The 26,394-nt window shown below is 47.3% G+C and overlaps 2 protein-coding genes across 4 annotated transcripts in view; one reads left to right on the plus strand and one right to left on the minus strand.

Annotated features, from left to right (window-relative positions):
- Positions 1-3,799: 3,799 nt before the first annotated feature.
- Positions 3,800-6,090, minus strand: LOC125444961 (G-protein coupled receptor 4-like). The gene is made up of 2 exons (XM_048517748.1): positions 5,007-6,090; positions 3,800-4,425 (listed from the first exon to the last, which is right to left on the minus strand). The coding sequence occupies exon 1, from the start codon at positions 5,970-5,972 to the stop codon at positions 5,019-5,021; it is 954 nt and encodes a 317-aa protein (XP_048373705.1). The 5' UTR covers positions 5,973-6,090; the 3' UTR covers positions 3,800-4,425; positions 5,007-5,018.
- A 7,051-nt stretch (positions 6,091-13,141) lies between these two features.
- Positions 13,142-26,394, plus strand: part of RPGRIP1 (RPGR interacting protein 1) — a 35,718-nt gene continuing 22,465 nt past the window's right edge. For 2 of the 3 annotated variants that reach the window (XM_048516407.1, XM_048516410.1), the window contains exons 1-11: positions 13,163-13,248; positions 13,683-13,790; positions 17,251-17,310; positions 18,543-18,681; positions 19,593-19,900; positions 20,175-20,268; positions 21,460-21,582; positions 23,158-23,263; positions 24,142-24,165; positions 24,534-24,680; positions 25,865-25,938. In XM_048516407.1, coding sequence (XP_048372364.1) covers positions 17,304-17,310; positions 18,543-18,681; positions 19,593-19,900; positions 20,175-20,268; positions 21,460-21,582; positions 23,158-23,263; positions 24,142-24,165; positions 24,534-24,680; positions 25,865-25,938 — 1,022 coding nt within the window. In that variant the 5' untranslated portion in view covers positions 13,163-13,248; positions 13,683-13,790; positions 17,251-17,303. Of the gene's footprint in view, positions 13,249-13,682; positions 13,791-17,250; positions 17,311-18,542; positions 18,682-19,592; positions 19,901-20,174; positions 20,269-21,459; positions 21,583-23,157; positions 23,264-24,141; positions 24,166-24,533; positions 24,681-25,864; positions 25,939-26,394 lie in introns of all 3 variants that reach the window. The other variant, XM_048516409.1, reaches the window with a different exon arrangement.

Raw genomic sequence — 26,394 nt, forward strand, 5'->3', positions numbered from 1 at the left:
TGTAGTCCATAACATCTGGAGTGCCAAAGGTTCGCCACCACGGACCTATGCTGAGCCACGTTTTGACAGCAAAATAAGTATATAATGCACAGAAAAGACTTTTGTTCAAGACCTCTTCCAAAGCCAAAAAAAACCTTGCATGTGGCTATAGCTGCGATCGAATACTCACAAGACTGTGATACAAATCAGGAAGGGCTCCAAGCTTGCCTATGGCTAAGGAAGTTTAAAGTAAGCTCCTAGCACCCACCCACCCCACAACAGGAGGCAATACCAGCCTACTCACTGCAAGGAACATTGCAGCACACCGGGGAACAACTCTCTCCCAAAAGGCGTCTAGATGCACCCTACCTGTCACATTTGGTCTGAGACCTAAGAGCATCGCCATGCTACAAACCAGGAAGGCCCCCAGCCTTACCTCTGCGCCTCTCGCCATTGGAGGCCATCGGCTTTCTGCAACAAGAGACAATTCTGGCCTACTTCGCAGAGGCGGTGCAAAGAGCGTGACAGCGCCCAGGGGAACTCTCTCTCTCTCCGTCTCTCTCTGCAAAGCACTCTGGATGCGTCTTTCCTAGCTGTCAGATTCAGGCCGAGGGCAAAGAAGCATCACCATGTGACCTGCCGGATTTGGGGGGGGGGGGGGGGGGGGGTGGATCGACTGCTTGCTTTAAAGTGCCGAGCAGCTCAACCGCGCATGCTTAACGTTGCACACCAGGCCACATCTGCAAGGGCTACGGATGCATCTCTGGCGTGCAAGCCAAGCACGCGCCGCTCCTTCGCGCCGCAGACGCGTGCAAAAGCTCTCCCCCATCCAGGGGAGCCTCACGTGGACAGCTTGCTGGGATCCATATGATCCGCCTCTAGGGAATCAAGCCGCCCAGAGACCACCCCCGCCCCTCCCTGGGGATAAATATTTCCAAAGAAAGGCGCATTTTTAACTTGAACGCCTAATCCGGATTACACCAAATCCGGATTAACGAAGCGCCGTGTAAACGGCCTGGCTTCCCCCCCTCCCCTCCCAAAAGTCACTCCCTCCTAAAACCTCACGTGTTGCTCCCCATAAACGCCTCTCTTCTTTTTTTTCCCCACGGAGGACCAGAGAATGAAATTATTCGGGTATAACTCTCCCTTCCTCTCCCCCTCCGGCATCATGGTCTCTCCCACAAGGCATGGGAATCAATCGGCTCGGAACGGTCCATTTGCACCAAGCGGGGAGGGACATGGAAAGGTTCGAGAAAGCCGACCAGGGAAGTACCAACCTGGTGAGGGAAGGGAGGGGGGGGGAAGTACAGAAAGGGCGATACCATTATTACCCACAGGGCGGGAAAGGGAAGGAGCGCCGCCACTGTTTCCCTCACTCCCTCAACGAACTCACCAGGAGGCCCCCACCAGCTCCGACACCGCGACCCTTTTCTTATTACCAATTTTTATAAAAAATTCCCTTTCACGGCTACGGTCTCTTCGTCCACGCTCCGGACTCTTCACAAAATGGCGCCCCCGCCGCCCTCTACCTCTGCGCCGCGCAACCCAGTTCGGGCCGTGCCCCACCCCTTTTTGAGGACACGCCCCTTCGGTGGAAGGAGGGGTTTAATCTCACTCGCGCTCGCCGATTGGGTAGATACAGCTGTCATTCAATTGCTCAGCCAATCAGCGCCCGCCTAGGATGGGCCGGCGAAGACGAAGACGGCGGGGAGGAACTGGGGGAAAGAGAGGCGGGGATAAAACTGAAATCCGCCGGGATAGAGAAGGCGGGACTCGAAGGCGGATAGGTTACTGGGGATGTCATTCAGACAGCGATTAAAAGGTCAACCCCGTGATTTGATGACGTGACTGTCAGGTAAGGCATCCGTCTGTCAAAGATTGATAGCAGTTTTGCCCTTCCCCCGCATTCTCGCAGACCCTATTTTCCACCCTCATCCTAAATGCCTTGTTGTGAATGGGTAAAATCCTTGTCAATCAACGATACTTGCCTTGTTATAGGCTATTTATCAGAGTAGACGCAGGAGCCAATACAGGAGGGAATTAAATATATAAATAAACATGAGCGTGGCGCCCTTAAGAGGACGTCTCTAGGGAGGCGGGCAAACCAAAGACGTCACCTGGCTTTGTATCCCCAATGGTCAAATCTCAGCTCCTGATAGATTCCTGAACAATAATTGGGTCCGTACAAAAAGCTCGGGGAGTAGTCTAACCCCAGCTAGGCCAATCATAATTAGAAACGTCACCAGTATCCTCGTTCTGATTGGTTTGTTTGAAAATCAGACTTTCTTTATTTAATTTTCCCTCTTTATCTGTTCCTTCTTTTATTCCCGGTTGTTGCGTTTGGTGGTTTGGGTTTTTAAAAAAATACTTTCCAACAAACCAGGCAGAAAAGCCAAGTCCAAAAATCAGAACACAATCTTCATGATATATATTTTTATTGTTAGGACTGGTCAGTTGAGTACATTAGATTTCAGCATTATTTTTTTTAAAAAAAATTAAGAAATTATTAAAATGATTAATGATTAAGAAACTATTCAAAAAGATGTTATTTTAAAAGAAATTAAAAATGATTAAGAAATTATTTTTAAAAGATACTATTAAAATAAATTATTAAAATTAAGAAATTATTCAAAAGGATTTTAATTTTTCAAAAATATATATATTAAGAAACTATTCAAAAAGAAATTTAAAAACTCTTAAGAGGGTGATGGGGAATTCTGGCTTCCTGGCTTGAAAGATCCTGGCTTCAAGTTACATGCAGGTCTTTTGGGCAAGAGATAGCCAAACAACAAGGTTTGCCAACCTCCAGGTGGTGGCTGGAGATCTCCTAGGACAACAATTGACTTTCCCAGTGACAGAGTTCAGTTCATCTGGAGAAAATGACTGTTTTAGAAGGTGGACGCCCTATACTAGTGATGGCGAACCTATGGCACGGGTGCCAGAGGTGGCACTCAGAGCCCTCTCTGTAAGTAATGCATAGAGTTCATCATGTGGGGGGGGGGGGAAATCACCCCCCCCACACACACACACACACCTGGGCTGCTGGGCTTGATTATTAACATTAAACCTAAGACCCAGTTTTGGGGAATCAGTGTAGGTAGCCCTGTTAAGCGCTGTTAAACCCCACTGATTCTCATACAAAGAACTAAAGTGTGATCCTTTACATGGGAGTAAGCTCAGTTGCTGGCAATGGGGCTTGTTTCCCTCTGAGTAAACCCTCCCCAGGGCTCGTGATTCACCTTGCTCGAAGAGTTGTAATGGTTGCTTCCAAAGCAAAGCTGTAATGACCTCACCACCAAGCTTACTCCTGAGTGACACATGCCTCGGAGCCAACCAGTTTTCAGGTTAAATTGCCGTGTTGGCACTTTGCGATACATAAGTGGGTTTTGGGTTGCAATTTGGGCACTTGGTCTCAAAAAGGTTCGCCATCACTGCCCTATACCACACTGAAGTCCCTCCCCTGTTCAAACATGCCCTCCACCCCCCAAAACCTCCAAGCAATTCCCCCTAACCTTGGAGTTGAAATCTGAAAAAATATCCTCCATAACCACAATAAACTCCCAGCAGTTAATTTGCACTTTGTTTCCCCTAATATAAGATACATCCCCTTTAAAAAATAAGACATAGTAGAGGTTTTGCTGAAGTGCGAAATATAAGGCATCCCCCGAAAGTAAGACATAGCAAAGTTTTTGTTTGGAAGCATGCCCGACGAACAGAACACAGAAAAATAAGACATCCTCTGAAAATAAGACATAGCACATCTTTGGGAGCAAAAATTAATATAAGACACTGTCTTATATTCGGGGAAACACGGTAATTACTTTCCAAAGTCACAATTAATTTTTTTTGAAAAAGCACACAGAAAACAGGTGGCCAGGGATTTCCCCGATATTGTCTCCTGGCACCGGCATTCCGTGAGCCCCAGGCACCTTTTTCACAGCTATGCCCCTGGCAGAGAAAACAGTACCTATTGTTCCAGCCACACAGTTCTTCCACACACAAAAATTGAACCTTGCACCATTAGCCATTTGACTAACAATGGGCTCTCTCACGTACTCTCTCAATTGGAGTCAGGTAAGACAAAGTCATTTTCCTATATATGTTCTGTCTCCTGTAGTTTCCTTCTCCAGGTTCAACACCGTGGCAGGCTGAAAACTCCCAGACCTTCTTCGTAGCAAGATGTTCCAATTGCTTAAATGTCTTGGGTGCCCTCCTTTGGATTTTTGCCAACTCTGCAATATTTTTCAGGAAATACGGCGAGCAGAGACGTACCTGTGACTCCCAATGAAGCCACACCGTAGTTTTTGAGGCCGAATCACAGGTGCAGGAATGGCCGGAACTGGTCTAGCAGGGCATCCAAAGATTCACAAAGTAGAGTTCAGTAGAGTAGTCACGCATATGCAGAGTCAGAGGGTCTCTTATTCCATCTCAAGGTGCTCACACAGCCTGATAGGCACAGGGCAAGGCCCTGTCCACAGAGCAAAGGCTCTGACCGGTTACAAAAATAACCATCCATAAGCTTCTTCAGTGTTCAGAGATTTATTGTTTTCAATTCTGAGCAGAAGAGGGAACTCTCCTCTGTTAGCAACAGGGAGGAGGTTCAAAGGGGCTGTTGCTTGTGTAACATAATTTATACCCTCTTACAAACATCCCTCCTTGTCTTCTGACCATTGGCTAGATTTGGAATACGCATCATTACTGTACATTTGAATCTTTTACTCTCCAAAGCCCACCTTGCTTTCTACAATTGGGCGTGTATTCTCTATGTCATCTTGCCCCGTTCAGAGATCTCGGTTGCTATAGTACTTCACCCTTATCTCTGTGTTTGTGAGCTTCTGCTAATTCCTTATCTCCTTGGTGGGGCCCTGTTTTCCCAAATCAAAGCTCAGTGTCAGGCTGCTCTATGAGTTTCGTTTCTTCCAACGAAAGTAAGTCTTTGAAGTGATTGGTACCCAGTGAATTACACTCATATAACTTATATGATTACAATGGCTTAAAACATCATAAACTATATGTCCATATCAAGCCTTCTGTAACTTTTATGTGGAGGAAGATCCTGCTCTGCCAACGCATTGAAGATGATCCTTGAACCAGAAGAGACCTTTGAGGTCTTCTCGGACCTCTTTGAGGAGCAGGATGTAAAGAAGGGGATCTGAAATGTTGCCCAAGCTGGTCAGACACAAAGTCGTGCTTGTGTAATTGAAGATGTGGTTCTCAAACGCACATATCTCCCCTTTCTTCAGCCTCAGTTCCCAGTAGAACTTGTAATAGGAGGTTACCTGATAAGGAGTCCAGGTGAGGAAGAAGGACGTGATGATGAGCGTGATGAAACCGTAGATTTGCTTTTTGACTCGCTTCTCCAGAGACTCCACCTTCCTGAGCTCAAACAGAACCCTGAAGTAGAAGAAGCCAATGAGGAGGCAAGGGAGGAAAAAGGAAAGGCCCATTGTCGCCAGCTTGAATTGCGCGTAGTCCTTTTCCACGTGGGTGCCATCCAGGCAGCTCCTGTGCCAATCATCTGAGTGACTGGTCTCCAGCCAGATGCCAACCACACACAAAGCAGCCACCACCACCCAAGTGGTGACACTCAACGCAACGGCGCCGTACATGCTCTGCAGCCGACGGAAACTGAGGGGATATATGAGGCCGAAGTAACGTTCCATGGCGATAAGGCACAAAAAATTGTTCTTGGCATATAGGTTGGTGCGGAAGGCCAGCCGGATAGCCAGGCACGCTGCCGCCCCCAGGCCCCAGTCGTGGTCGTTGCTACTGAAGTAGATCCAGAAGGGGAGAGTCAAGATCTGCAAGAGGTTGGCCAAGATCAGGTTCAGGACATAGACTGAGAGGATGACGGCCTTCTTCATCTGGTATATTAAGGCCCAGAGGGCGAGGCAGTTCAAAGGCAGCCCAACGACTACCACTAGGCAGTACACAGGGATTTTATAATATTTGGTGGAGCTGTAAGCCATGGGGCAAGTACTGTTGACCATCATGAAGGTGACTGGGTCTTAGAAGTTTCCCCACAATGCCTTCTTGTTCTTCTTCACCTTCCACACCTCGCAGCCATCGAAAAGAGGGCAGAGGTCATTTTGAATGGCTGAACTTTGTACCTGTCTGCTGCAGATGGGGGGGGGGCGGGGGTGGGGGGGAATAAGACGTGCTCAAATCCCTGGATTCTGCTTCCCTTTTTAGCAGAGATGGCTCACCCGTTCTAATCCAAATCGGCTTTTCATTAAAAAAGGGGGGGACGCTTGTCTGGAACCTGAGAGGAAACAAATTGCAGAAAGGATCAAGTAGGGGCCCGCCCGAGTTTGTGTATGTAACAACATTTCCCTCCTACCTGTACAGAATTCAACACAGTAATGAGTGTCGTCGAAACAGGGAAGGAGTATGGTTTCGAAATTAATTTCCAGTGTGGCTTTTACCGAGGTTTCCTCTGCAAATGTGTGAAGGGGGGGGGGGGGCGAGGCGAATGGTTAAAGTTGCAGTCTTGGGTCAGCCGGATCCGGATTCAAATCTCTGCTCGGGGCCAAAGTAAATGTTCACTTTCACTTATTAGGTCCAAGGAAATCTTGCAGCCACACACCACAGCAGCAACAGCAAGTGACTACTAGAAGAAGAAGAGTTTGGATTTATATCCCCCCCCTTTCTCTCCTGTAGGAGACTCAAAGGGGCTTATCATCTCCTTCCCCCCGTCACAACAAACACCCTGTGAGGTGGGTGGGGCTGAGAGCGCCCCGAAGAGCTGTGATTAGCCCAAGGTCACCCAGCTGGCGTGTGTGGGAGTGCACAAGCTAATCTGGTTCCCCAGATAAGCCTCCACAGCTCAGGCGGCAGAGCGGGGAATCAAACCCGGTTCCTCCAGATTAGAACGCACCTGCTCTTAACCACACCACCACTGCTGCTCCTCTAAATAATATATATTTCATATATACTAAATAATAAAAGTACTAAATATACTAAATAATAAAGTACAGCCCGTTCAGACTTGGAACGTCCCAACGAGGGGTGGAAGGACTCTTGCCTGTTCTCCCCACAACTGCTTTCTCAGTATCAAAACAGCAATGACTGGAGTTATTTCCCCATTGTGTTGCTCTGCGTGAAGTATTCCATGCACTGGAAATGCCAAAATGGGGAAATGATTTGCCCCACACTGTTTCTATGTGAGAAGACGGCTCCCACCATGGGGGACATTCCAAGTAGGGTTGCCAGCTTCCAAGGCCTGGAGATCCCCTGGGATTAGGTGTCAAACTTCTGGCCCTCCAGATGTCGTGGCCCTGCATCATTCTGGCAGGGGATGATGGGAACTGTAGTCCATAACATCTGGTGGGCCACGAGTTTGACACCTGTGACTGTAGATCAGGGGTCTGCAACCTGTGGCTCTCCAGATGTTCACGGACTGCAATTCCCATCAGCCCCTGCCATCATGGCCAATTGGGGCTGATGGGGTTTGTAGTCCATGAACATCTGGAGAGCCACAGATTGCAGACCCCTGACGTAGACCAATGGCCACTTTGGGAGATTGAGCGCCAGGACATCCTATCTCCACTGCGCTCCCTCCTACTCCAAACTCCACCCTTCTCCAGGCTGTGTCCCAAATATAGGAATTTCCCAACCCAGAGCTGACAACCCTTGTTCCAAACCCAAACAAGATCTGCTTTATTTTTAACGGCCTTTCCCTGCAGCTGCTGTGTAGCGCGACTACGTTAAGTTAGTCATTTCTCCTGATATTCTTCTGAGTTGTGGTGGTTTTTCCGAGTTGCACAGCCGTGGTCAGGTGGATCTATTCCTAACGTTATCGCCTAGATCTCGGTTGGTAATCTTCAGGAGGCTGCATCGCAGAGGGAAGTCTGTTACGCAGACTGTTACACACTTCCCTCTGTGGTACACCTCTGAAGATGCCAGCCACAGATGCAGGCGAAACGTTAGGAACAAGATCCACCAGACCACGGCCACGCAGCCCGGAAAACCCACCACAACCAGTGGAATCCGGCCGTGAAATCCTTCGACAATACATCTTCCATTCTCGTTTTGGTTTAATTATTTTGCAAATGCAGCTACTGGGACTGGAAGAGGAGGAGGAGGAGGAGGAGTTGGCTGAGGGGAAACTTTGATCCTTTCTTCCCCAACCCTTTTCTTGTTGGAAGTAGCAATGCCTAGCATGCAAAGGATCTGGAAAAAAAAGATCCAGCAGGGGACAGGCAAACAGTCAGCTAGATAGAGCTGTAAGGTTGGAGGTCCTTTCCTGTCACCTGTTGCCTGTCCTTAGAGAAGTATTCTCAGGTCTAATTTCCTCCTCCTCCTTGCAAGTTATTAGCTCCCTAATTCCTTAGCTACAGCTGAAGGCTATCCTCGTATCTCAGCTTTCCCATCTGAAATACAATTCCCTAAAAAACCCCATCCAACTTTACCTTATAATCAGCGAGTCTGCCGTCTCTGTCCATAACTAGAAATCTGCCAACATTTCTCATCGGAAAATGCCTCCGAGCTGCTTTTCATTCCGTGCTCTCTCTCCCCCTTCCGGCTCCAAGCAAGAGTAAAGGCAGCGTTTGGGTGGCTTTTCTGCAGAGGAAGGGTTGCTTTCTCTGTCCTTCCCCCCATGCCGTTCTCCTCCTTGCTAAAGCAACCCTGGAAGCTACATTTGCAAAATATAAATTAGCATGGATGAAACTAAGATTAGTTGAGCCCACCTTTGCAGTTGAATTAGTAGGAACTGCTTCGCCCACTGCTCTGAACTTCTTGGAGGAAGGATGTGGTGAAACTGGAGTACTAAAATAATTGTGTCCACGTATGTGCCTAAGAGTTTAGAAATCCTGTTCCGAAGAGGTCTGTGTCGCTTGCATGACCTCTGACATTTTCACTGCTTTTATATTGCCCCATAAATGTCAGCCGGCAGGGGACATAAAGGATCCCTTTGCATGAAATTTCACTGTGGTTGAAATTTGTATGTCATGAAAGCATTTTGCATGTACATCGAGGCTTTGACCTCATCCCCGCAGATGAGCATGGACTTCTGGTTAATTAAGGGAAAGACAATTTACACATGCTTAAAGATGCCCTGCTCTGTGAGTCCAGAACAGTGGCGTATTACTTATAGGAACAAGGGGTGTCCCATGTTCCCAGAAGAAGAAGAAGGAGGAGGAGGAGGTGTGTGAGGAGGGGAGGGAGGAGCTCTGACGAGCAATCTCCAAATTTTCTCTCCCCGTGAGGGAGACTCTGCTGCGGCTTCGCTGCCGCCTTTCCCTTCATGTCCCCACAACAGATACCTTGTGAGGTAGGTGGGGCTGAGAGAGTTCAGAGAGAACTGTGACCAGCCCAAGGTCACCCATCAGGAATGTAGGAATGTGGAAACACATCTGGTTCACCAGATAAGCCTCCACCACTCAGGTGGAGGAGTGGGGAACCAAACCCGGTTCTCCAGATTAGAGTCCACCTGCTCTTAACCACTACACCACCCTGCCTCACTGGTAAAAGAGTTGTAAAAGAGTTGGTAAAAGATAAAGGTCATTCCTTGTGCAAGCACCACAGCATTACTGACCCACGGGGTGACATTATATCAAGACATTTACTAGGTAGACTATGTTCACAGGGTATTTTTGCCATTGCCTTCCCCAGACATCTACACTTTACCCCCAGCAAGCTGGGTTCTAATTCTGCCGACCTCGGAAGGATGGACGGCTGAGTCAATCTTTAGCCAGCTGATCAAACCCATCTTGATCAAATTCAACTCATGGGCAGAGCTTTTGGCTGCAGTATTGCAGCTTTTCGCTTTGCCCCGCGGGGTACTTTGACACAACCCAAATTTTCTACTGAGATTACTTTCAGAAACCAAGGCCAGCTCTCACCAAGAAGGTAAACCTGTATCTGGGCTGTTCCCTGTTAAGCACAAGTGTGAATGCACCTCCCATCCAAAACAGTTCCCTGATTGTAGAAAATTAGATGGGACGGAGAGTTCTAGCTTAGCCTGCTCCCTGACACCCTTGATTTCTATGCAACGAGATCTTTCTACGAAGAAAGGCGGAATGTAGAAGCTCTAATAAACAAATCATCAAATATCGACATCTTATTCTATTAGATTATTTTTTTTCCCTAGCTGAGAATTTTCACTGAACAGGTGTGCGTGGGTTTCGAAAATGGACCCAAGGTTGCCGCAGCAATGGCACCAATCAAAGGCTGGAGCAGGTAAAGAAGAAGGTAAAATACTTCCAGGTAAAGTACAGATTATATGTATTTTTTTTCAAGCCAAGAAGAAGGGGGGGGGGTGTGGGTGCGGAATTGTGATCAATGTGCTTTACTCACAGGAAGGTCCCAAGTTTGGTTACAACAATTTCCAGTTAAAAATGATCAAGTAGCGGGTGATCCGAAAGGCTTCTATTTCTATCTGAGACCCTAGATCAGGGGTCCCCAAACTTTTTAAACAGGGGGCCAGTTCACTGTCCCTCAGACTGTTGGAGGGCCGGACTAAAAAAAACCATGAACAAATTCCTGTGCACAAATGATTATAAAATGTTTGATTTCACCTTTCAGCCTTTCTGTCATGGTCTATTTTTAGAACAGTGACCAAAGTATGTCAAGTACAGGGTGGGCTCCAAATATTGTTGGGGAGGCTGTGGAATACCTTCCCCTGTAAAAAAAAAAAAAAAAAAAGGTGAACTCTCCTAAATGAAACATTCCATCTAACCCAGGATCAGGTATCTTCCTGGGCTCTTTTCTCCTTCCCCAGCAGCCAGCCAGGAGCGATTCGCCAGCCTGGCTGTGGATGCCAACGGGAGTGAGGTGGAACAGAAAGCCCAGAGCAACACAGGCTGAGTAGCCGCAGAGGGAAGGGCGGAGCAGTATGCGTTGCTACATGTAAGGTTCCCAACTCTGGGCCGTGGTGCACCATGGAGATTTGGGGGTGCCATCATGTAACTGCAATCAACAGCCGTTGGGGCCGGTTCCTCCTCTCCCTCGAGCCCCCACTGCACATGAATGGAGCCATCGCCATCATGCCTGGCGGGCCGGACAAATGCCTTCAGGGGGCCACATTTGGCCCCCGGGCCGTAGTTTGGGGACCCCTGCCCTAGAGAGTTAATGCTGGTCAGAACACACCCTGATTAGACCAGTAATCTGCCTTGGTTTTAGACAGCTTTATACGGGAACCTAATTTGATGGGTTTTTTTTAAAAAAAAAGTAGTAATAATGAATTCTCACCTCCTCTCAGTCCCAAGATATCAGTTGTCTGTCAGCATGCTTCCTTCTTGGTGCATCTCCTTTCTGTGTTTGCTCTGCAGTTTTACGACCCACAGGTTGCAGTTACGTGCAAACGGCTCGAGCCGCGGCTGAGATATAACCACCAAGTTCAACGTGACTGGGGGAAGGCACAGCTAACCTTCAAGAGCTGACTGGGGCTCGAATGTGGTTAGGTCTGCTCCGCTACCTCACTGAAATTGCCATTCCAGCCCACCTTCCCTCTAAAGCATCTTCTCGAAAAAAACTTTAGTGTAAGATTAATCTTCATTGTGCTAATTGTTTCAAGTGGTCCTTGCTTAAACCAGGAGAGAGTTAATACTACTGTCCGTCTTGTCCATTGAGCTCAACTTCGTATCTTTTAACATTTACATAATCTGATGGTAATAAACCTTGATTTCTACAACCCAAAGTCTGGTTAATTAATAATAGAGGTCGGCGGACTTAACAAACGATTGCTTTCCGTGCTTGATACCCCCCTCTCCACCACTTAGGTCTTCAAGACAGGTTATAGACATGTCGGAACAATTAGTACAGGCTTCTAGATGTATATCTTCCACCTAAGAACAAATAAACCGGCTCCTTCGAAGAAGAAGAAGAAGAAGAGGAAGAGGAGGAGGAGGAGGAGTTTGGATTTATATCCCCCCTTTCTCTCCTGCAGGAGACTCAAAGGGGCTTACAATCTCCTTGCCGTTTCCCCCCCCCCCCACAACAAACACCCTGTGAGGTGGGTGAGGCTGAGAGAGCTCCGAAAAGCTGTGACTAGCCCAAGGTCACCCAGCTGGCGTGTGTGGGAGTGTACAGGCTAATCTGAATTCCCCAGATAAGCCACCACAGCTCAGGCGGCAGAGCGGAGAATCAAACCCGGTTCCTCCAGATTAGATACCAAATGATATGAAGTCAGGGTGCCAACGAGAACAACAGCGGAAACCAAACATAAATATATCGTTGCACACTAAAGCTGCATCATTGACATTCAGTTATATATTTTTTTCACTAATACTAACAATAAACATACGTGAATGTGTCACACTGGAAATCACCCATCCAGTGAGGTGTATACGCAGTAATGTATTCTTGTATTTATACACATTAATATATTCCAATAAACCAAAAATCTACAGTCCTATTATAATGAAAACAGTCTTCAAAGATGTTGACATTGTCCTCTGTATCGGCTATGTTTTTCTTACAGGTGAGTCATAGAGACTTCTAGTTCAAATTGCAGTCACTGTGGCATATAGCCGTGGTGGCGAACCCTTTGGCACTCCAGATGTTATGGACTACAATTCCCATCAGCCCCTGCCAGCATGGCCAATTGGCCTTGCTGACAGGGGCTGATGGGAATTGTAGTCCATAACTGAATGTCCAATTGGCCATGCTGACAGGGGCTGATGGGAATTGCAGTCCATAACTGAATGTCCAATTGGCCATGCTGACAGGGGCTGATGGGAATTGTAGGCCATAACATCTGGAGTGCCAAAGGTTTGCCACCACTGGTATATAGTATATAGTTTCGCCTGTCCAGCAAAGTATTGTCAGCCCTCCAACTGGCCCTCCAAGGAAGGACCGTGTCAAAGGGCTGACACCCTTTTGTTATTGCTCTGGAAACTTGCCCAGGTGTTTGGCTGGTGCAAAAGACATGGCCATATTTGAAAGAACTTTGGAAATTCCACTTGGAAGGGGGTTTTTCCCCAAAGACTCGTAGCTTTTTTTATGCCTCCCGCCCGACACTGAATGTCTTCCCTACGGTCAAAACTAGGAACTAATTCTTCCCCTTCTATTCAAGGGAGCCCTTCTTCTCGGCATTCTAATGAGCTTATACAGTCCGGGATTACCAAAGGATTTCAGATTCCTTTCCAGGCATGATCTAACGTGACTCACCCTGGCAGGATCGGCCATGGGGCCTTGGGGGCTATGTCAGATGGGAAGAAGAAAGCGGAAGCGAGGTGGTAGTCTGGAAAGGACAGAGAAGAAGCCGTCTTCCCCGTCATAGTCTAGAGCAGTGCGATCCAGACTCCATTTGCTATAAATGACTGAGTGAGTGGATAAGATTATAGCATTGCATAAGGGTGGGAAGGGACCGTACGATATAGGGAGCTAGCGTGGTTTAGTGGTTAAGAGCAGGTGGATTCTAATCTGGAGAACCGGGATTGATTCCCCACTGCTCCACCTGAGTGGCAGAGGCTTATCTGGTGAACCGGATTTGTTTCTCCACTCCCAAGTTCCGGCTGGGAGGCCTTGAGCCATTCACAGTTCTCTCAGGACTCCCTCAGCCTACCTCACAAGGTGCCTGTTGTGGGGAGAGGAAGGGAAAGGAGGTTGCCTTGAGTCTCAGCCACGGTCTGTAACTAACCTACCTCGCAGGACTGTTGTCACGAGGAAAAGAAGGGGAGAATGTTGTAAGCCACCGTGGGTCCCGTAAGGAGAGAATGGCGGAGTATGAATCCAAACTTCTTCTTCTTCTCTTATAGGAGGAAAATCCTGCTTTATTTTAGAAGTTCGGATGCTTTAAGAGACATTTTTAGAAGTGTGTTTTGAAACGCAGTTTTGAAACTTTGCCTGCAGCGTTTGCAGGCCAGGTATTTCCGTACAGTTTATATGCTTTTCACTGTGGTCGGCCACAACACCTTTGTTTGCGCAGCTAGACAAAGGCAGACAACTGCATCATTTGGTGGTTTGTGTAGACGGATTACATTCTGCTTAGTAGCTCGCACATTGTGGAAATAGTAGCTTCAACATTAGGAAATAACCTCTCCGTTTCCGGGCTGAGGCTGTACTACGGTGCAAATAACTTGGTGGTATCTTGATCAGAGTTCTCCGAGCTACGTCAATAAACTGCAAGTATGGTAGCCAACGCTGTAGAGGGTTCTGACCTGGGATGGCACTCTTGTTCTTCTTGTTCTGTATTTGGTCTGTATATGCACAAGTTCCCATGAATGGATGGACGGATGAATAAATGTACGAATGAAACTGCCTAGAAGCAACAACGCTCAGATTTGCAGCCCCTCTTTTGGCCCCTCCTGCACATGCAGAATAATTTATTTATTTATTATTTATATTTGTATACCGCCCTCCCCAAAGGCTCAGGGCGGTGTCCATCAACATTAAAACAATTTAAAACATCAAATACATAATCGACAATAAAATAATATATAAAATACTAACTACAGATGGCTGTACTATACTATAAAATACTAAACAACCCCTCCTTCCCCCTTTATGTACCCACGGGAGGCCAGATGTTCTTATGGCGGAGTTGACATCATCAATCCACTTTGCAGCTGTGCGGAATAGCAAAATCCACTTGCAAACAATCATGAATGTGGATTGAAAGTGCATTATTCTGCATGTGCGGAAGGGGCTTGTTTGGTAAAGAGAAACAAAAATGACAAGTCATTTGGGGTGGGGGAGATGGATATCCCCTTAAAATACTTCCACCAAGAAGATCTGAATGTATTTTTCAGTTTTCCCTCTCATTTTAATCCACCTTTCTTGAAGAGAGGTCTCTCTCTCTCTCTCTGCTCCATTTTATCTTGTTGCAGCAACCCTGACAATCAGCCATCCTGGGCAGAATCAAGATCAAAGATTTCCAGGTCACTGCCATTATTTCCTCCCCAACGCTGAATACTTTGAAAACCGTCCTCAGTTCCTTCTTATCTAGTTATTGCAGATAGCCTGGGAACAGTGCAAATGTTATTTTTATGTACAAGGTTCAGCTGTTGACAATGCAAATGATTTTGTTAGCTTGTGATTTGGCTGCCTGTGGTGTATGACATCTTATGATTTGGTTGTTATGCCTCCGTTGATACACCCCAGGATTGCATTCGCCTTTTTTGTCGCCGCATCACACTGGCTGCTCATATTTAACACACTATCCACCTGTACCCCGAGATCTCGTTCACACACACTGATACAGGGTTTGGGGCAGGGAGAGATTTTACTGGGGTATAATGCCATATAGTCAGAGGTGGGATCCAGCAGGTTCTCACAGGTTCCCGACAGTAGGTAGCTAATTATTTGTGTGTGCCGAGAGGGGGTTACTAATTGGTGATTTTGCCACGTGATTTTTGCCTTAGTTATGCCCCTCCTCTCAGCAGTAGCATGCAGAACTTGAAGCAGTCTAGCACGAGGTGCACCGGTGTGCGTGGCAGCCTGCGCCTGCGTGCATTCGTTTCCCGCCCAAGGACCGGCGCAGCGGTTGCGTCCTTGCCACAGCCCCGCCCAGGAATGCCCTGCCCCCGGAATGCCCGGTCACGCCCCCATCATGCCCCGCCCAGCCCCATTAGCGCTCAGCAATCCCACCACCATGGGAACCTGTTACTAAAGTTTTTGGATCCCACCACTGCATAAAGTCTATCCTCCTGTGCAGCTCAAAAGATTGGCGACCCTTTGCGTGGGAGCTAAAAGGAAATTAGGAAAAAGGAGAAGGTGGCGTTGAGAGGAAGCCCTGATACAGGAGCTTGAGTGGGATGAGGTCTGCTTCTTAAATGACTCCCCAGAGGATCCATCAGTTCAGACAGATGGTGGCAGATTAGCAGAGAAGAAAATCAGGCAGCTCCTCTTGCAGCTGTGTGGGGGTGGGAAGATCAAAAGCTCCGTGCCGCAGGGAAGGGAGAGAAGAGAAGGGGGCGAAGCCCAGACAGCAATCCATCCATGTCAGCAAGGTGAGGCGTGGGAAAAAAATACAGCTTCAGTTTCCGTTCTCAGCAACTGGTTGCAGAGATAGCTTCCAGTATTGCAACACGAGCTCAGTGTCCACAGCTGATATCTTAAAACAGAACAGAGGATGTACTGCTAGTTGAAGTGGATGTCATGGTCCCAGCCAGATGTGAAGCAGGTTCTTGGATTGCATTTCTGGGGCAGAGGAGCCAAAAGAGAAAGAAACGGCACTCTTCCTTTGTGGCTCTCGAAGGTCACTGGCACGACAGAACGAGCGACTTCCCCCGCTGAGTGACTTCTTTCTATCTATCTATCTATCTATCTATCTATCTATCTATCTATCTATCTATCTATCTATCTATCTATCTATCTATCTATCTATCTATCTATCTATCTATCTATCTATCTATCTATCTATCTATCTATCTATCTAAAGCAAAGAGAACTTCGTGACTTCCTAGGTGATCTCTAGAGATTTTTGAGGATGCTAAATTCAGGTCAAGCAGCACTTTAGAGACCACCAAAATGATTCAGGGTCAAAGTATTCAAGAGTCAGAGATAACTTCACCTGACAAAATGAGCTGTGATTTGCAGATTTACCCTAGAGATTTTTTTGTTGATCTTTGAAAGTGCTACTAAACTGGAGTTTTGTTCTGCCGCTGCTGATTAACTTTGCTACTCACCTGAAACTATCTTTGTAGATCCTAAACACAGTAGTCAAATTCCGCCAGTTTGCTCCAGGCGTACTGGCTCGAACGCACACTCAAAAGAGTCTCATCGTACTGCACACTCCCACGCACCATATTTCTGGACAGTCACAGACTGGCTCCAACAGGGTGAAATGACTGTGCTGGAATTTCACATGTCCACAGTGTCCACAAGGTTGTGGTTTGGGAGAGTGATTGTATATGTATATCTGACTATGTATGTATGGACTCACAAGTATCTACACCAGGGGTCTGCAGCCTGTGGCTCTACAGATGTTCATGGACAAACAATCTGTAGCTATTCATTTGTTATTAAACAGGGATGTCATTAACATTCCCGTTTTAATACTTTCGCATGTCGACCAGCGATATATCAAAACCACGAACCGGGAAGTTGTGAAGGGACAAATGTATGTCAACGTTATATATATTCCTCCAAGATATCTCAGAATAAAATAGAGCTACTGATGAATTAATTAACACTATTCAAGATTGAGTACTGGAGCACCTCCCCACGAGCGTGCTGAATTAATTTATTCTGCAGGGGCCAATTCTTGCCCTGACCTGGAAGATCCAGGCTAACCCTATTTAATCACACAAAAAGATAACGCATGAATACGGCACCTTTGTATGGTGTGGGGGTTAATTCCGCGCTGTACTTCTTCTCCTCTAGATATAACTTCCGCTTCTCGCTTTCTCATCAAACCCCCTCCTCTGAAGGCCGCAATGAAAGGTGAGCATTTGGAAACTGAACTTCCGGTTTCACTACTTGTATCACACGCAGCCTTCGTAGCAACAACGGAATAGTCAGTGGGCTGATGCCATGTCCCCAAACGCTACGAACAGGCTTTGGGAGTTTGTCATGCCTCCCCCTCCACCCCACCCCAACAACCGGGGCACCGACTCCGAGCTTTCCTTTCCAGCACTTGATATAAATCAGGAATCTCCAATGTGGTGCCCAAGACCTTTTGGATGCCAGGTGCATGCTATGTCATTCAGCCACGAAATTCCTCCACATCATAAGAACATAAGAACATAAAAACTAGCCTGCTGGATCAGACCAGAGTCCATCTAGTCCAGCATTCTGCTACTCGCAGTGGCCCACCAGGTGCCTTTGGGAGCTCACATGCAGGATGTGAAAGCAATGGCCTTCTGCGGCTGTTGCTCCCGAGCATTTGCAATCTGAGATCAAGGAGGATCAAGATGGGTAGCCATAGATCGACTTCTCCTCCATAAATCTGTCCAAGCCCCTTTTAAAGCTATCCAGGTTAGTGGCCATCACCACCTCCTGTGGCAGCATATTCCAAACACCAATCACACGTTGCGTGAAGAAGTGTTTCCTTTTATCAGTCCTAATTCTTCCCCCTAGCATTTTCAATGGATGCCCCCTGGTTCTAGTATTGTGAGAAAGAGAGAAAAATTTCTCTCTGTCAACATTTTCTACCCCATGCATAATTTTATAGACTTCGATCATATCCCCCCTCAGACGTCTCCTCTCCAAACTAAAGAGTCCCAAACACTGCAGCCTCTCATCATAAGGAAGGTGCTCCAATCCTTCAATCATCCTCGTTGCCCTTCTCTGCACTTTTTCTATCTCTTCGATATCCTTTTTGAGATGCGGCGACCAGAACTGAACACAGTACTCCAAGTGCGGTCGCACCACTGCTTTATATAAGGGCATGACAATCTTTGCAGTTTTATTCTCAATTCCTTTTCTAATGATCCCCAGCATAGAGTTTGCCTTTTTCACAGCTGCCATGCATTGAGTTGACATTCCCATGGAACTATCAACTAAGACGCCCAAATCCCTTTCCTGGTCTGTGACTGATAGCACTGACCCCTGTAGCGTGTATGTGAACATCAGTACCACAGAGGAAACCCCTTGTCTTCAGAGAATGGAACGGTCTCCCGGTCATTCTAGGCCCGGAGCTCGTGTCATTGCTCCCTGTCCTTCTTTCTGCCCAGCATCCATGTCTCTAGCAAGGACTCGGCGTCAGATAAGCCAGGTGAGCCGGACAGAGCTGGAAGACGGGTTTCTGCGGCTTCATGACGAGAACCTGCTGCTCAAGGAGTTTGCCCGGAAGCAGGAGGACAGGATCAAGAGGTATTCGGAGTGGCTGGAGAGAGCCAGCGTGGTTTAGTGGTTAAGAGCAGGGTGGATGCTAATCTGGAGAACCGGGTTTGGTTCCCCACTCCTCCACCTGGCTTATCTGGTGAGCCAGATGTGTTTCCGCACTCCTACATTCCTGCTGGGTGGCCTTGGGCCAGTCACAGTTCTCTCAGGACTCTCTCAGCCCCACCTGCCTCACAAGGTGTCTGTTGTGGGGAGAGGAAGGGAAAGGAGCTTGTAGGCCACCTTGAGTCTCCTTACAGGAGGAGGAGGAGGAGGAAGAGGAGGAGGAGGAGGAGGAGGAGGAAGAAGAAGAAGAAGAAGAGGAGGAGGAGGAGGAGGAGGAGGAGGAGGAGTTTGGATTTATATCCCCCCTTTCTCTCCTGCAGGAGACTCAAAGGGGCTGACAATCTCCTTGCTCTTCCCCCCTCACAACAAACACCCTGTGAGGTGGGTGGGGCTGAGAGAGCTCCGAGAAGCTGTGACTAGCCCAAGGTCACCCAGCTGGCGTGTGTGGGAGTGTACAGGCTAATCTGAATTCCCCAGATAAGCCTCCACAGCTCAGGCGGCAGAGCTGGGAGTCAAACCTGGTTCCTCCTCCTCCTCCTCCTCCTCCTCCTCTTCTTCTTCAAGTACAGAAATGTTTGCATTGACAGGAAATGATCTATCCAAAAATATATTGAAAATATCAGAATATCTGAATTTGATCGTACCCAGTTATTTCTGTCCACGTGATGAGTTTTGCATCTTTGAGCCCCATGACCGTGATCAAAACTGAATCTTCTTATGCAGGGCCATCCAGAATGGGATGCAAAACCCCACAGGAGATCCTTTGAGAGTCGAGTGCTGCCTCTTCTTCCGTAGAACGCAAAACCTAACCTCTGTTTCTTTCTCGGCATTCCCAGGATGGGCACCAAACTGTCCAGACTCAACCACGAGAGAGCCCAAGCTGACGGGAAACCCGGGATCTCGGGGCGAAGCTCTGGCCGGAACCTGGACCTGGAAGAGGACTTGGAGGACACGCAGGAGCGGGTACGGGAACTCGAGAGGCGCAACGAAGGCCTCCGGAGCCACCTGTACTTCTACAAGCAGCAGCTGAAGCTGAAGAGCTGCGGCCGCCACTGCCCCTACGCCTACGTCCCTCCCAGGGTCAACACAGGACTCAAGCAAGGGCGCACGACCCCCAGGACAGCGCCCGAGAGATTATGCAAAGGTGAGAAAGGTCAGGTCCAGTAATAACACAATCCGTTGCCCTATTTTTTGACAAGAGTGATTTCTTTAAGGTGCCACCAAGACGGGCATTGATTTGTTAATGTTGTCTGTGCAAATCGTACGGCAGCGTTTTAATACTTCATTTCGTCATGCATTTTATTCTGTTTTGCTGCACTGTTCGTCTTATTCTTATTCAAAAAAGGAAAGGAAGGAATGATAAAGATTGGGGTTTTTATCATGATATCCAGTTTTTCATTCTCTCTCTCGTTCATCAGGAATGCGAGTGCAAGGACCAGAAGTCCAGCCAATCCACACTGCCCCTCCCAGATATGGGGACCATGAACCAGAGGGATCCCAAGTAGAGACACTGTGAGTCTTGCCAGCCCGCCCCACAGTCGGGGGGGGGGGGGGTTCCCCACAAACGTATTTATTTATTTACATAATCAATAGTTTGCCTTCCTCACTGGAAGTCAAGAAAGATTACACAAAATGAGTCCATACGATCAACCTCCAATAAAGCAATGCAAATAGGAGTAGAAAAGTGGAAATCTTGGGCAGGATTTACCGTCAGCTTCGATTGCTGAGAAAAGCATAGTCCGAAATGGTCATTCATTTCACTATTAATATATATAAGTCCTATCTTGCGGGGAGAAGCCCCATGGTGCCAGAGGCATAGCTAGGGAAAATGGAGCCCAGTGCAAAATCTGAGTTTTGTGCTGCCCCCTCTCCCCCCTGTTCGTTTGTGTTTTTTGTATTTTTTAGTGTTTTTTCAGTTTTTAGCCTGCGGGGGGCACACTTTTTAGGCTAGCAGCACCAAAATTTCACGGTATCTTTAGGAGACTATCCTAATGATACCAGCCAGGTTTGGTGAAGTTTGGTTCAGGGGGTCCAAAGTTATAGACTCTCAAAGGTGTAGCCCCCATCTCCCATTTGCTCCCATTGGAAACAAAGGGGGTTGGGGGCATGCCCTTTGGGAGTCCATAACTTTGGACCCCCTACACCAAACCTCACCTACCTTGGGTGGTATCATCAGGAGAGTCTCCCGAAAAATCCCTGAAATGTTGGTGCTGCTAGCCTAAAAGCTGCACCCCCAGAAGGCCGAAAACTGAACACTAAAAAATACAAAAAACAAACCTGAAATGTTTGCGCCCCCAGTGCAATGCGCACCCCCCGGTCCCCTTGTAGCTCCGCCTCTGCATGGCGCAGAGCAGTAAGGTTCAGTACTGCAGTCAAAAGCTCTGCTCACAGGCTTGAGCTCGATCCCAACAGAAGTTGGTTTCAGGTAGCCGGCTCAAAGTTGACTCCATCCTTTTGAGGTTGGTGAAATGAGTGCCTAGCTTAATGGGATAAAGTGTAGACGACTGTAGAAGGCAAGGGCAAACCACCTTTCAAACATAATCTGCCTTGTAAACATTGTGATGTGCCACTACCCCATGAGTCAGTAATGACCGGGCGCTTGCGCAGGGGACTATCTTTACCATATCCTGCAATTTTCTCTGTTTCCCATGAGCGCCGTCACCCCGAAGACTGAAGTTCATGCCCTTCTGACTTCCTTTTCAGAGGACACAGCTTGGTGCTGGCTGAGCTGGAAATGGACCCTGAAGCGCCGAGTTCTGCACAAGGCAGAGAGACTGATCCAGAAAGTCAGTCCCAGCAGCGGCATCATGAAGCCCACACACGCCGGTACACCTGGTTTCTTTGTTTCTGAGCTCTATGTCTTTGTGCTGCAAGGATAGGTTTCAGCTTAGCTAAAGTCTGCCCTGACCTGGATAGCTCAACCTAGTCTGGTCTCGTCAGATACTGTAAGCTAAGCAGGGTTAGTCTTGGCCAGTATTTGGATGGGAGACTGCTAAGGAACTTTAGGTTCACTCTTCCGCACATGCAGAATAATGCACTTTCAATCCACTTTCACAATGGGTTGAAAGTGGATTTTGCTATTCTGCACAGTAAAATCCAGCTGCAAAGTGCATTGAAGGTGGATTGAAAGTGTATTATTCTGCTTGTGCAGAAGGGGTCAAAGACAGTCTCTCACCTCCATCAGTTGTGCATAAAGGGATACAGTGTCCCTCTAAATATAGAAGAAGAGGAAGAGAAAGAGGAGTAGGAGTTTGGATTTATAACCCCCCTTTCTCTCCTGCAGGAGACTCAAAGGGGCTGACAATCTCCTTTCCCTTCCACCCTCACAACAAACACCCTGTGAGGTGGGTGGGGCTGAGAGAGCTCCGGAAAGCTGTGACTAGCCCAAGGTCACCCAGCTGGTGTGTGTGGGAGTGCACAGGCTAACCTGAATTCCCCAGATAAGCCTCCACAACTCAAGCGGCAGAGCTGGGAATCAAACCCGGTTTCTCCAGATCAGAGTGCACCTGCTCTTCGCCACTACGCCACTGCTGCTCAGTTGTGCATAAAGGGATACAGTGACCCTCTAAATATACACAGTAGCCATGTTGTGAGAACAGGGCACATCATGTATTTTCCTGCTCGGGTACCCATAATCAGGTTATGCTCTCCGGGTACCTGTTCATGCATACTCAACCTGGAAAATATGCACGTGACCCTGTTCACACAAAATGGTGACAGTGCGTAGCAAAAGAGTTGTTTCCCCTTCTGTGCACTTGACTGAAACAACTGAAAAGGCTTAACATCTGACGTAGGAGGTTAAGAGCTCGTGTATCTAATCTGGAGGAGCCGGGTTTGATTCCCAGCTCTGCCACCTGAGCTGTGGAGGCTTATCTGGGGAATTCAGATTAGCCTGTCCACTCCCACACACGCCAGCTGGGTGACCTTGGGCTACTCACAGCTTCTCGGAGCTCTCTCAGCCCCACCTACCTCACAGGGTGTTTGTTGTGAGGGGGGAAGGGCAAGGAGATTGTCAGCCCCTTTGAGTCTTCTGCAGGAGAGAAAGGGGGGATATAAATCCAAACTACTACTACTACTACTACTACTACTACTACTACTACTACTACTACTACTACTACTCTTCTTCTTCTTCTTCTTCTTCTTCTTCTTCTTCTGTCCTGGATGGCGGCTCTAGTTGATTAATCATAAATTAATAATTAATAATTAATCATTGATCATTAATCATTGATAACTAATAATTAATCATTGATCATTAATCATTGATCATTGATCATTGATCATCAACCATTGATAAATAATTATTACTTATTACTTATTACTTATTACTTATTACTTATTACTTATTAGTTATCAATGATTAATGATCAATGATTAATTATTAATTTATGATTAATCAACTAGAGCCGCCATCCAGGACAATGTGGAGCTGATCCGTCTCCAGAAGCTGCTAAAGGCGAAGAATTCAGAACTGGTGACAGCTAGAGCCCAGTTGGCCGGCCTACAGGAGGTGAGTCCTGCCATCTTTCCCCCCAGAGTCCTTTATCCTATCTTTTAAAATAAATTTTCATTTATCTCATTTATATCCCTGCCTTTCTCCTCGAGACCCAGAGCATCTGATATCGTTCTCCTCTCCTCCACTTTATCCTTTTTTTCTTTTTTTAAATTGTAAGAGTAATTTATTAAGAATTTCAAATACAATTTTAAAAACAACAAACAAATTATACACAGTTCAATAATCATTACAAAACATAGTTCATTCAATAGATTAATTTTCCTTCCAGAAGATATTACCTAATTTAAATAAGAACTAAACATAATTTTCTCCTTCCATGTTTTCGTATTTATATATTTCTCTCCAATTATACATATAATAAACAAAAAACTTTCAACTATATTTTAATCTTTATCATATTTCCATCCATCCTCACTTAAAAAAATAAAACATGGAATCGTTTTGCGGAAAAAACCTTTTCCCCAAGAGTTATAATTACTCCTGTCCCTATAGCTCTAAACACTCTATTTTCTAATTCATAAACAAATACTATAATTTATAATATTGTTTGAATGGCTTCCAGATTTCTTCAAATCTTTCGATATTATCTTTCAACCTTTCAGGTTAAGTCCAAATCCATTATTTCTTGCAGTCCGCAAAAGACTGCAAAAAAAAAAAAGAAAAAAAGAAAAAATCTTCCACTTTATCCTGACACAACAACCCTGTGAGTTGGGTCAGGCTGAGGACGTGTGGTCACCCAGCAAGCTTGAGTGGGGATTCAAACCTGCGCCTCACCCAAGCAAGGGCAATGGGAGATCCACAAAGAAAACAAATACGTTTTCCTTCCCCACCGTACTCCCATTAATTCGGAACTTTGCTTTCTTTTCGCGCAGACTTATGAGACTCACCTCCACCAGGTAAATATTCTCGTTAATTGGACTGCCAATTCCTGGAGATTTAGAGGTGGAGTCTGGGGAGGGGAGGAGCTTTGCAAGGACCTGATGCCCTGGGATCTACCCTCCAGGGGAACGGATCTCTGTCGTCCAGAGAGGAGTTGTAATTTCTGAAGTTCTCCAGACCTCACCTGGATGCTGGCAACTGTTTGGCACGATGAGAGCAATTGAACCTGGGTCTCCTGGACCAATACGAAGGCTCTAGATTGCATAGGTCTCATCATGCTGGCAGGGGATGATGGGAACTGTAGTCCATAACATCTGGGGGGCTACAAGTTTGACACCTGTGCACTAGAGCTTGAGAGTCTTTCTTTTCTCCTTCACTCCTGAAGAACCAAGAGTCCCTGAGGACAACCAGCGAAGCCTTGCTAGCTCAGGTTGAAGAGCTGAGCAGCAGACTCAAGGAAGAGACCCAGAAGGTGTTGGTCCTGGAGGGCCAGCTGGAGAGCCTTTTGCCCTTGCAGGGAACACTGGAGGAGGTAAAGGGTCTTGGAGATTCACCCAAAGGTCTATGGTTGGCTTCCTCTGGTTGGCTTCCTCTTTGTGTCTGAATTGGTCATCTGGGCACCTCCCGTGGGATTGTGGTGAAAAGGGCTGTCAGGTTTTAACCCATCAATGGTGACCTCATAGAGTTATCAAGGCAAGAGATGTTCAGAGGTGGTTTGCCACTGATGGCCTCCACGTGGAATATCCAGTGGTGGAACATCTGCTTGTCACGCAGAACATCCCGGGTTCAATCCCTGGAACCTCCAGTTAGCTTTAAAAATCCCTGGAACCTCCAGTTAGCTTTAAAAAGGGCTTGGACAGATTTAGGGAGGAGAAGTCGATCTATGGCTTCAAATCTGGATCCTCCTTGATCTCAGATTACAAAGGCCTTAGCAGACCAGGGGCTCAGGAGCAGCAGCAGCAGCAGAAGGCCATTGCTTTCACATCCTGCACGTGAGCTCCCAAAGGCACCTGGTGGGCCACTGCGAGTAGCAGAGTGCTGGACTAGATGGACTCTGGTCTGATCCAGCTGGCGTGTTCTTATGTTCTTAAGGCCATTGCTTTCACATCCTGCATGTGAGCTCCCAAAGGCACCTGGTGGGCCACTGCGAGTAGCAGAGTGCTGGACTAGATGGACTCTGGTCTGATCCAGCTGGCGTGTTCTTATGTTCTTAAGGCCATTGCTTTCACATCCTGCATGTGAGCTCCCAAAGGCACCTGGTGGGCCACTGCGAGTAGCAGAGTGCTGGACTAGATGGACTCTGGTCTGATCCAGCTGGCGTGTTCTTATGGCCATTGCTTTTACATCCTGCATGTGAGCTCCCAAAGGCACCTGGTGGGCCACTGCGAGTAGCAGAGTGCTGGACTAGATGGACTCTGGTCTGATCCAGCAGGCTCTTTCTTATGTTCTTAAGGCCATTGCTTTCACCTCCTGCATGTGAGCTTCCAAAGGCACCTGGTGGGCCACTGCGAGTAGCAGAGTGCTGGACTAGACGGACTCTGGTCTGATCCAGCTGGCGTGTTCTTATGTTCTTAGAAAGATCAGGTACAAGGTGTTATGAAAGTCCTGAGTCCCCGGAGAGCTGCTGTGAATCTAGGTTGATAATACAGACCATGATGGACCCGTGGATGGACTCAGTATAAGGCAACTTGACATGCACATTTGAACCTTTTCCAGTTTCAGGAAAGAGTCCAGGACCTGCAGAAGGAACGAGACTTGCTGAAGGAAGATTATGACAAACTGCTAGAGAGGTAAGGAAAGGTGGGGAGAGACGGCCAATTTTTGTGCCTGGAGGAGAAAGGAGAAAAGAAAAATGGTGGTCTCGTCGGCATCTGAAAAACATATTTGGGATTTTTAAGGAAAATGGCCGGGTGTGCACATTTGGAGTTGGAATGAAATGGTTACTCTAAGCCCGTGGTGGCGAACCTTTTGCACTCCAGATGTTATGGACTACAATCCCCATCAGCCCCTGCCAGAATGGCCAATTGGGAATTGTAGTCCATAACATCTGGAGTGCCAAAGGTTCGCCACCACTGCTCTAAGCCACAGGTGTCAAACTCGCGGCCCTCCAGATGTTATGGACTACAGTTCCCATTATCCCCTGCCAGCATGATGCTGGCAGGGGATGATGGGAACTGTAGTCCATAACATCTGGAGGGCCACGAGTTTGACACCTATGCTCTAAGCTCTAGACATTATCCTTGCAA

The sequence above is a fragment of the Sphaerodactylus townsendi genome, linkage group LG15, assembly GCF_021028975.2.
Source record: "Sphaerodactylus townsendi isolate TG3544 linkage group LG15, MPM_Stown_v2.3, whole genome shotgun sequence".
In the NCBI taxonomy this organism is placed as follows: domain Eukaryota; kingdom Metazoa; phylum Chordata; class Lepidosauria; order Squamata; family Sphaerodactylidae; genus Sphaerodactylus; species Sphaerodactylus townsendi.

What these genes read in the sequence shown, in the direction of transcription:
- LOC125444961 (XM_048517748.1), bottom strand. Translation starts at nt 5,972, where the DNA reads ATGATGGTCAACAGTACTTGCCCCATGGCTTACAGCTCCACCAAATAT.